General features: G+C 39.1%; 1 protein-coding gene across 1 annotated transcript; it reads right to left on the bottom strand.

Moving 5' to 3' along the window:
• Positions 1-2,348: 2,348 nt before the first annotated feature.
• Positions 2,349-10,719, bottom strand: LOC136278146 (cystatin-2-like). Its single transcript, XM_066161512.1, has 3 exons — positions 10,505-10,719; positions 4,895-5,011; positions 2,349-2,624 (listed from the first exon to the last, which is right to left on the bottom strand). Exons 1-3 carry the CDS (start codon positions 10,703-10,705, stop codon positions 2,373-2,375), a joined length of 570 nt encoding a protein of 189 aa, XP_066017609.1. The 5' UTR covers positions 10,706-10,719; the 3' UTR covers positions 2,349-2,372.
• Positions 10,720-11,419: the final 700 nt, after the last annotated feature.

Genomic DNA, 11,419 nt, shown 5'->3' with positions numbered 1-11,419 from the left:
ACTAGAACAAAAATTTATATTCCAAATCGGCACCCTTAATCCCCACGGAATCAACGAGCGCTTTTCATTCAACTAATTTATTCCTGTTTTCTCGTCAACATATTCCCACCAATGGCGTAGCTCCAATTTCTACGTATAAATCCACACACAACCCACCATTCCTCTCATCGCTCTGACGAAGGGCTAACGCTCGAAACGTCAGCTTTTTTACCCTTTACGGTGGCTAATTTACGTTTTCAACCCAGTTGTTAACACTAAATTACCTGCTATACTCTCCCACCGACGCAGCACCACAGTTTCTTTAGAAACTTACCCCTTTATTCCCTTCTCCTTACTGTCTGCTATACAATTCTTTTGATGTTACTTCTATGAATTTGGTATTGGATCAACTAATAATCCGCTAATTGATACTTTTCTTGGTTCTCGACACCTGTCTTCTTGACTTTGTATTGATATTGTGAGGAGAAATTCTCTCTTGGTCACTCATGGGAGTTAAAGGGTTAAGACAGCCAATATCAGAACTTTAACCAAAAGTATAGCAAAATTCTCGAACGTGATTGGCTATCACCAGCCCGATTTGAGCACTGATAGGTCAGGGAATGCATCATGCTTGTAATTGGACAGTGAAATAGACCAGTTAAAGGGACCGTTAACACTGTGTAAGCGGACAGAACGCTGTTGTCTCGCATTTTGCCGAGTTAACTGTTGTTGTTTTTTTTTTATGAAAATGTATAACCGATGTCTAGTTTCTCTCTCAAATTTTGTCACAGTTTTGATTAATTAGTAACAGGACTTCGTGTTGTCCAATGCAATCATACTCGTGATTGACAAATCGATTTTGTCAATTGTCACATGTTTGATTACCGACCGAATTGGACTCCACTTGTTTCCATTATAAATGGGTGTAACGGAAAGGGAATCAGTGTCCAGATATACAATGAAAATTCAGACTACACGAATATTGTAGAGTAGAATTAATGCATAATATCCTGGAAAAATCTTCACAAATTAAAAACGCTGACTTAAAAAGGTAGCTTTGATTCTTGTATACACTAAATTTTCTTACTTACTTAGCTAAAAAGTGAACCTTCTTTCACAATAGAAAAATGATTGCAGTCGGCGTAGTCTCGTAAGATCAGTGCGTTCTGCTTCTTTTAGACCAGCTTAAGAACCAGTCTTACTCATCTCCCGGAGGGCAGTTCGGAGGATTTTGGGGGATCACATGGTTTTCAGGGGGGAACAGAAGGGGGAACAGTCGTCTCTCACAGAGTTTAAAGGGAAAATAATAGAAAATTGATTGCCAATGGGGGGGGGGAGGGGTCGTTAGAATACTACAGAGCCTTATGGGGAAATCAGGTAGACTTCATTGTGACACATACAACCAAAATCAATCAAATCCTAATGTGAAAACAGGTTTTTTCGCCTTCACAAATAAACAAACGGACAGGCAAACAACTTAATAAACTTAGTTTGGAAAGGGCTTATCCTTGGGACACTCACTGGCTGCAGGAAAGGCTGGAATCTATTACGGCTGTTGACGACGGTTGAGACAATGACTAAAACAAAAACAAAGTTGGCTCCAACATAGATTTAATCTGCAAATACTACTGAGCTTCACCCAACTACTTATTTCTCTGATCTGGCCTGAAATGGCCCTGACCAGAGAAAACTTAAAAAAAACAGTTGTATGTAAGCCTAAGGTACAAAGGATTAGGTAATGCTAAGAATTATCTAAAGGATCACGTAATCTAATATAATGATTGGCTAGAAAGGAATTTCGCCTTTTACTAGATTAACCACTTCCAAAAAGCTCAGGTGGATTACAACTAAACTAAAGGCCACGACAGGCGACGGTTACAGTTTAACACTAATTACAGTTATGATCAAATAAGAACTCGTTACGGCTGACTGACTTGGAACTAATAGCATGTACACTTTGCTGAGCTTGGCAAAATCTCGCAGTTTCCACGCTGAATTTTTAAATAGTTAGCACAAAAACTTGCTGACTAAAAATCTTATCGTTACATTACCCCCCTCAACCCAGGCGCGAAATAATGACCAGCCTCTTACGTTCAGATAAATAAAGGGAGTAAATTGCTAAATAAACTGTGGTGCTGCGTTGGAGGGAGAGTAATGACAGGGTAATTTAGTGTAAACAACTGAGTTGATAAAGTAAATTGGCCACCGTAAACAGGGACCGCGCAGAGGGAGGGACTGGAGGGGGGGGGGGGGTTAGCCCCTCACTTTTTCGCAAAAATTAAAATAAATTAAACAATAATAAAATAATAGTTTAACAAGAATGACGGAGCCAAAAAAACTTGCTGCGCGGTCCCTAGTAAAGAGTTTCAAAGCTAACGTTTCGAGCGTTAGTCCTACTCCAGAGCTGGTAATGCTTGTATGTTACGAATCGTCCACAAGGTACAGAAATAGCCAATCACCACTGCTATAATTATGGAGAAAACAGGGACGGCAAACGCCAATATTCTAGCTGTCCAACTGTCATTAACCTCTACCCCACTCCAAAAGGGTAGCCACAATCTCAAGGCAGGAGCTGCAGCACTTGATATGGCACCATCAAATCCATCTCTTTCGACTTCACTGACCATATTTAACCACCACTTACTCTGCTAAACACAAATATAAATTCAGATTAGATTTTAATGAGCGTTACAGGCTATCCTATGGGCAGGGCTCATGCTACAAGGGTGCCTCTTATTAGTCCGTGTTAGTATTTCTGGAAAGAAAACAATGTTTACGTTGTCGCTACCGAATGAATATGATTTTCTACAAAAACATTCACTGCCCCTTCCTACCCCATTATCCTACGTAAAATCATGCTGTTGTTACAAGAACAATGAGATGTTAGATACCCACAATCTTGTATGATTCCACTGCAGTGGCAGCCAGGTCATAGGTCTGTATATGACTCCCACAAGAGCAGTCATGCTAGAGGGTGACAAAGGGTTTTTGCGTGACGCGTGACGGCCCCAAAATTTGCAGTGTGACATGCGACTTAACCCAAATTATCCGCGTGACGCTGGACCGGACATCACACCATGATGCGTGATTTGCTACTTTAGAAGCGCGTAATGCGTGATTCACATGACTTCTTATTAGAATTCTGTGATAAGTGAACACCCTTTGACCTAGAAGGAGACCAATCATTGAAAGTAAATAGAGTCTTAACGAAGATCAATAAACCGTGACAGCCGTGACACTGTTTTCTGGTCTTTTCCGTCCAGGTCTAAACAATCGTAATGCAGTAGGCACAACTGAGTTAATACAGTTAACATTTGCACAAGGACTATGACCTTCAGTGTTATTTTTGTCGACCGCTTGGTCGTGGTAGTGCGTCAGATCGTACCCAGAAAGACCAGATAGTAACTGAATCCATCGAATGAAAGATCTGAAAGAATGTCGACCTAAACGGCTGCAAATGTTTCAGAATATAGAGTTTTCGTGTCTATTTATGCCGCCCGAGAAGATGGCAATGTAAGTAATGAGCCAGTACACAAGGAAAAATTTTGTGTACCAGTTAGTGGTACACAAAATTTTTCCAAGGTCGTCATAAAGACCTAAACGAATTTAAAAGCCACGTCATATCCTTTACTGACATAAAGTCGGTTGCCGTACAGAAGGGAATTGAGCAAAGCTTTGATTTAAATATTGCCCATGTATCAATGAATAGCAAAGGTGGCGTAGACGTCTACTCAATTCGTACGCAAGATTCTTGGAGCCACGAGAGGCCGCAAATTGAAAGGTAGCCAAATTAGCAAAGTTCATACTAGTCTCGCTGGATAACTAGTGAGACATATATGAGTTCAAACTGCGAAAACGTTGTCAAAACCACGACTACTGACTTATTGAATAACAAACTATGAAGGAGTACCTTGAGCATCACCCTTTGTTAAGAAAGCAGAAACAGAGAAAAAAAAGGCTTGGGATGAAAATGTATAGGGAAAAGAGAAAGGAATATCAGGTAACACAGTTGGCCAAACCTGGTATATCATCAGCAGCAAATAAATAAGAAGCCAGCAAAAAATGCAAAAAAAAGGAAGCAAGAAGAAATACTGTCAAGGCTGCAGACAAGGTACTCAGTGCCAAGATATAGAACATACAACACCCTCAGAACCCAAGCAATTGCACATTCAGAAGCAATCGGGCAAGCCTAACATCAGTACCATCGCCAATACCAGCACCAGTACCACCTCCACTACCAGCAGTTCAATACCTTCTTTACCAACAGCAAGCCATGCACCTTGGATCGGAGATTGTGTAGCTGTCAAGTTAAATGGATCTAAAAGTGTACTTCTATACATGGCAGAGGTGCTTGACATCACAGAGATTGAAGAGACTTCTGTTGGCTCTGATTTTTAAATCCAGAGTGAAGTTAATTTATTAAATTCCATTATGTGTTGATGAGGTTCTTACTAATTGTTATAGCTTTCCTTTACTGAAGGATGTTGCAGTGACCTCTTTAAATGGAAATAAGGCAGTTTGTGCAAAGATATTTCAGGACAGTATACCCATGGTATGAAGCTACCTACAATTTACTTTTACTTCTTGAAAGATAAAATTTTTATTTTTGACTCTTCCTGGCCTCAAAAGGTACCCCTGATTGTGAAACAGCCATAAGTTTGTTTCTATTTCATGTAGTTGTGTCGTTCTTGTAGATATTGTTATATTTGTACTTAAATATTTGTATTAATTATCTATTTTCAGTTGAATCATATCTACACATCTACACATATGCACATCTCCACATCTTTACATCTAAATAGATTTATTGCACATTCAATTTGTGATGTTAAACGTGTTTTATTTATCTAAACAAAGCATTGCCGCCATTTTCAGTCTTATGACATCCACATATCCCTAGAACACAGTCTCCTACCTCTAATGCGTCAATAGGGCAAGTATCCAGAGAGGCGGACTTGTGAGTTTTATCATTCCGGCACCTTCGAGAATTGCCAATCTCCGAAACATTACAGAACTTTCGGCCAGAAACAACCTGAAACATAAAACCATATGAGAATCACCTCTGATACTCAAAAAACAAACAAACCAACTAAAATTATCATCTTTAATCAATCTGCATCCAAAAGCAAAACGTCCCTCTATGCTTCCATGCACTTCTCAAACTCATTAATAATTTTTGAGGTCAACTACCAACAACAAGATGTATACCACATTACGTGCATGTGTTTGAATAATCAATGAAAAACAGTATACCACTCTCCAGTGAGAGTGGTAAAAAAACCCCTAAAATATGCACAATGACAACTTGTACAAAATCAATGAATATTTATTACTCAAAATAACCTTCCTTTTAAAATGCTTCATTGTCTTATTTAAGCCCATTTACAAAAACATTTACTTCACAATCATTTAACTTGACATATGACAACTTGCACTCCATTTACATCACAAAGGTGATGCTTTGGTCTATAAATAATCGAGTACAACGAATGGGAAGGATAGCGTTCCCCAGAAGAGTTGCGTACTTCTTGAACGAACTTCGACAGCCAGTAGTTCACACTGCATACAGACATATCTGTAATGGCTGTGTTCAAAGTTTGTACTCCTTCTTCAAAGTCTTTTGTGGTAAAAGGGCCGCCGGGCTCCAAAGTACAGGATTTCACTAATCGATTCATTCCTCAAAAACCTTACATGACTATTTGGTTTTATAAGCTGTTGATTTCAGTACTGCATCATCAACACATTTTTCTCATCCTCCACACTTTTTGGCAGCCAAAATCTCTCGAACGACTTGTTACGGTATACATCCTGACTAAACGACAACTTGTAAAAGCTGGCAACTCCAGCAACTTTCACATCTCTGAATAAATTAAATCGCACCATAAATACAAATGAATTACACCGGTAAAAAGCATCGTTGATATTCAAATTATCACGGAAGGAATGTTGGACAGCAAACAATTCTAAATGGAAGTCTTTGTTTATTATTTCTTTAAGAATGATCATGAGAAGTTATTTCCAAAACTAGTGCTTCGTGTTTCATTGGGTTATCCAAACACCTCAAAACAATAAAGGCACTCGGCCTACAGCCTCCTGCCTTCATTTGTTTCTCGGTGTTTGGATCCCCCCGATGAAACATCCGCACTCGTTTTGGAAATAGCACATAAAAGTATTATTTTTCAAAACCTTACCCTCCTATTGCACAATTTTTATCATGCCTGAAAAGTGCAAAATATTGACATTTTGATGAAATAACACCCTTTTTCTCCCTTCCCTTGTGGTATTCTGTGTTTGTATAGGTAAAAACATGACTTCGAGTTAAAAAGCACCAGAAAATTTGTCAAAGATAATTGCACGAACCCATTGGAAAAAAAATCTATGAAAGGCAAGACAGACGAAATTTTGATAGTGTGCGCACCAGCCCTATTTGTAATTTGCACTTGTGTTACGACTTTGCATTCATGCTATATGAGAATGCACTTATTTTCAGCCAGTCAGAAGTGCATAATTTTGTCACATACATTATCGGTAATATCATAATAAAGTTGTATCTTCCTCTATAATCCGTACCTCCCTTTAGCTCAACACGAAACAAAGAATCAAAAATAGATCAAATCACATGACATACTGCACATGAGTGAATAAAACGAAGATAATTTTCACTTGCAGCTAGCAGTGGAAAGAACATGCATCGTGCTTGTAATTGTGTATCGTTCATACCTTTTACAACTTTTAAGTTCTGTTAGGACCATGACACAAAACAACAATAAGCAACTAAATTATCACGCGCAATAAAATTAATCCCAAAAGAACATTAACAGTGTACATCATTTTGTTCAACACGCATTCGTAAGAATATTTTATAAATCATGTTTAACCTATGGTATTTTTGTTCTCAAATAATGCTAGGTTTCGGGAAGATTTAAGCAGTTGCATAATTACTTGACTTTCAATGCGGATGCAAATTACTAACATCGTCACATTAGTAATCAGGCCTTCCAAAGGGTATTGGTGACAAGTGACAGTGCTAAAAAAAAACTGGCGACAATCTTGTTTTGATGAATCAACAGCCGACAAAAACCGACAGGAAAGGAGTGACATTTTGCGACAGTAACAATCCATTTTTAATTTCGATGAAGCGACATTTTTTTCACTTTGACTGAGACATTGTGACCAGAACAGTGTGACGCTTTCGTGATCTTTCCAGTCTCAATATTGTCTTTGTTATTGGTAGGAAACGGGGAGAGATAACAAGAAATCGCAGTGCATTCTGAAGAAGATTAAAAAAGGTCAAAACAAGTCACTGTAGGAAAGACAAGAAAAATAATCTGGGCAATAATTGCAGATAATTCCAAAGGCACAGATTTAGCGGTGTTTGTCAATTAATAATGAATAATAATCCCACCATTAACATTCATTTTACGGAGAGACTTTTTCGCTTCCAGCATGACAGTATACGTAAAAAAAAAACCAGATCTTATGGTATACTGCAACTGCCTTGTAGTATAGTATTCAAAGCCATCCCTGTTATCGCAATACAAGGGAAGTCATAAAGAGATAATCTGGTCAGGGTTTAACTCTGAAAAACTGTTTGCCGTGGTGAGTCATGCAGGCCTATTAACACTCTTTAACAAGACAGAGCAGATCTTGTAAGGAAGGGATGCGACGGGTGCGTACACACATCCCCCCTCCCCCCATGGGCCGTGAAAGTCTGTTTACTCGATACCGGTGATTCAAAAGAAGGCAGTTACAAAAGATGCCTTCAAACGGTCCTCAAAGCACACAAAATGTTTTCTCGCACAACCCAATTTCCAAATCTCTCCCGAGGGAGCAGGCCCCTGGACCTCCCCTAAAATCTCATGCCTCTAGCGCCCGTCAATTCGTGCATTAGGTCCTGAAACGCACCATTTGCACTAAAACTTGTCTACGGGCCGGCAAAGATATTTGAGTCAGAGACATTTATTTGATTGAAGGTGGAAGATTCAAATTCACTTGCGAATGGCAGGAGTCGTGTAGGCTCGTCAACACTTTTTAACACTGATAGAAAAATGGCACCTTATTCAAAACCGAACGCCTTAATGTGCAATATGTACTTGGAGAGTATTTAAAAGATATTCTAGTTAGAGCTATTAAGATTCTGAAGAAAAAATGGTGCGAATCGCGCAGGCCTGTCAATACTATTTAGTCAGATGAGTGCCAAACGACAATGGTGGGCCGTTTGAATCGGCCCTTGCTTAACTCCTTATTCAAACAATAATACGACGTTTATCTGAAGAGAATTGTCTTCTTCATGACCATGTGTTAAGATACACGTAAGTACTCGAGTGAGGGGTGCTGAGAAAGCTGGGCCACCGATCGACAATCAAACACAAAAATACAAAGCATTACTGATCTCTGTAATTTTTCACTTCTGCTCAAGCCAACAGAAATTTATGTGTAGTTGATCTTATGTCACGAAGAAAAAAAATAATGGGCGCCAGCACAAGTCACAAATTACTGTATTGCTAAATTTAGTGCGACAGCGACATTTTTATTCTAGCAAAAAAGTGACAGCGATATTTGTCCCGAACCAAATAGGCAACAGGAGTGTTGGTAAACTGGTCGGTGTAAACTGCAGACCACAAACCACAGACCGCAAACCGCAACCGTCTTTTGACCGCGGTATGCAGTCTGCTGTCTAGGGATTAAATACAGACTAAAGATTGCAGACCAGGGATGAAATGCCGACTTGGTTCTAAAATAACCCACTTCCCCGTAAAAACTTCAAGAGTTAGCCGGGATCGAGGCCGCAAAAGTCGAGAAAAGCGGACAATAATCGTCGCGGTGATTTATGTGATGAACTTCATTTCCTCAGATGGTTTTGGCGTCGACATATTGTTTTAAGGTAAGAATGATTAGAAACGTAAGTGTTTGAATGTGCAGTTCACAGCCAGCTAAATAAATATTCCTCGTTAAGGAATAAACAGTTCTGCTGAGAAAAATTAGGTAGATTTAACATACTTGTAGCTCATGTATACTTTGTTCGGCCTTGAAAGTAGTAGCGATAGACTTTCATCACACATTCGCAATTTCGATTACTTGGACATTAACAACCTGTTTCTCGTACCGCTGTTTTGCGCTGCGCAGTTAGGCGTGCAAATTATTTAAATTCAATGCAAATTTGTGGGTGCGAGATAAGATTCTACATAATAAAAAACTTTTCAAACAATAGCCTCAGTTCTTTGACTTTCTCATTCCGCTCGATGTTTTACTTCAGTATCAACCCGTGGTTGATACTGAAGTAAAACCTGCGGATATCATGGTCAACTTAACCTATGTCGTGCTTCTTGGTGGCGACAAGGGATGCTTAAGAAATTTAGTTTTGCTGTGACGTGTTTTTATTCACTGAAAAAATAGCGAAGTTTTCCTTAAATTGAAACAAATTAAGAGCAAGGAAAGGTCTCAAGTTCCTTTTATAAGTTAATCATTTAGAGAAACCAGAATTTTCCATACCGGTAAATTTCAACTAAAGAATCGAGTGCATTTTACCATCGGTCCACAATCTGCGATATGCGTTTTACACTGACCGTTTGGTAAAGATTCCCTTTACAGTGCCGCACGATTTTGCGCGTGATTTTATCAGGAAGCTCATGTTTTCTTCAAGTAACTTCGTAACAAAAAGAAAACGATTTCTTGTCGGTCAAATATTTCTTTCGACATAATACCCGTTTATGCGCCACAGAGCGAAAAGTAATCGGACATAAATTTACATACGTGCCCGGTAACACGCTGCGCCTTTAACGAAATTCCGAGAAAAGTGTCTGACTTTGTCTTCCTTGAAAAAAGAAAAACTAGTTCGGTCAATTTCGATTTTTTTACTAGCCAAACTGGCTAATGGAAATCGAAAACCACTAGCCAGTGCAAATTCTTTTAATTCACTGTAAACTTATGGGTGCGAGATAAGGGTCTAAATAATTAGTAACTTCCAAGCAATATCCCTGGATCTTTGCCTTCCTTATTCCGCTCAGTGTTTTACTTCAGTATTTACCCGTGGTAAATTTGTGGCTATCATGGTCAACTTAACCTATATCTTGCTTCTTGGTGGCCGACAAGGGATGCTTAAGAAACTTAGTTTTGCTGTGACCTGTTTTTATTCACTAAAAAAAATCGGAGTCTTCCTTAAATAAATACAAATTAAGAGCAAGTAAAGGTCTCGAGTTCCTTTTAAAAGTAAATCACTTAGAGAAATCAGAATTTACCATACCGGTAAATTTCAACGAAAGAATCGAGTTTGCATTTTACCCTCGTTCCGCAGTCTGCAATATGCATCTTACATTGACCGTTTGGTAAATGAGCGACAAGGCGATATCAAGAATCCCCTTAGGAAGGCCTCAGTGATCGAATTCAACGTCGATCGAACCTCTTGCACAAAGATTCTGAACAAAGACTAAATTGGTACTCTGTTCAGTATAAATAAGGTATGCAAAATCCGCATTTAGATAGCTTCTATGTATCCGTAACGATCCAAACAAAGCTACATTTTTACCTGCAGAGTGGCCTCCTGAACTTTGGTGGACATGAAGCGATTCACGTTGCTCCCCTTATCATTGAGTTTGTTCATGGCAAAATCAAGGGCATCAAGGACCCCTTGGTAATCAGGTTTGAGATTCAGTATTTCTCCTTTCAACGAGAGGAAGCAAGGAACCAAAATTACGCTAAGAAAAATTAACTTCGAGCTCAGCGTCATGTTTTTCGTCTCATCTAGTCAGATGGTGATTAAGCAGCTGAATTCCACTACCAAATATGGAAATAGTAGAGAAATACAAAACTCTGACGCAATCAAATAAAATATGCAAATATCGTTATATCTTCCTTTCTTTTTGAAAAAGAACAAAAATAAAATGAAAATAAAAGTAAACTAGAGCAAACTTATTGAGTTCTGAATTCAGCGAATCTGTGTCCATTGAAATCTGAATAGTTAAAATTAAGTCCTTGAACTTATTAGGCAGCTAAAGATCCTGGTACGAGTACGCCTTACGGAATAGGGTCAGGTACAAGATCAGGTGCAGGATCAGGTACCGGATCAGTTACGGGATCAGGTGCAGGATCCGATACATACGGGCTAATTTTCGTTTGGATAGGCACTGCAAGAAAAGGTATTCCAACAGGCTTGGTAACTTTGTGTGAAGTTTCCAGACCAACTTCTGCTGCTGACTGTTCCTGTGGTTTGAGAAACTACCTGTTGTAACGAATGATTTCACGTCCAGTCTCCGTCCCCGTGTCTTCCATGAGCATCGTCGTTCTTTGAGACATGAGTCTCTGTACTGGGCTGGATCTATGGTTTCCACAAGCGTGTTTCTATATTCAAGTAAAGCTAGCCACGGATCTTTGTTACATGTTTGAACTCCCACCCTGCGGTAAATGTCCTGCATTCTTGGCTTGTTAGTTGTAGGCCATTATC

Source organism: Pocillopora verrucosa, chromosome 1 (genome assembly GCF_036669915.1).
Source record: "Pocillopora verrucosa isolate sample1 chromosome 1, ASM3666991v2, whole genome shotgun sequence".
Classification (NCBI taxonomy): Eukaryota; Metazoa; Cnidaria; class Anthozoa; order Scleractinia; family Pocilloporidae; genus Pocillopora; species Pocillopora verrucosa.
This window is presented reverse-complemented; position numbering and strand designations above follow the sequence as displayed.

Excerpts from the sequence above, each read along its gene's own strand:
- LOC136278146 (XM_066161512.1), bottom strand. The coding sequence starts at position 10,705 with ATGACGCTGAGCTCGAAGTTAATTTTTCTTAGCGTAATTTTGGTTCCT. Across the intron at positions 5,012-10,504 it reads TTCAGGAGGCCACTCTGCAG|GTTGTTTCTGGCCGAAAGTT; the intron begins GTAAAAATGTAG and ends TTTATGTTTCAG. Across the intron at positions 2,625-4,894 it reads GCCCTATTGACGCATTAGAG|AGTAAGTGGTGGTTAAATAT; the intron begins GTAGGAGACTGT and ends TGTGTTTAGCAG.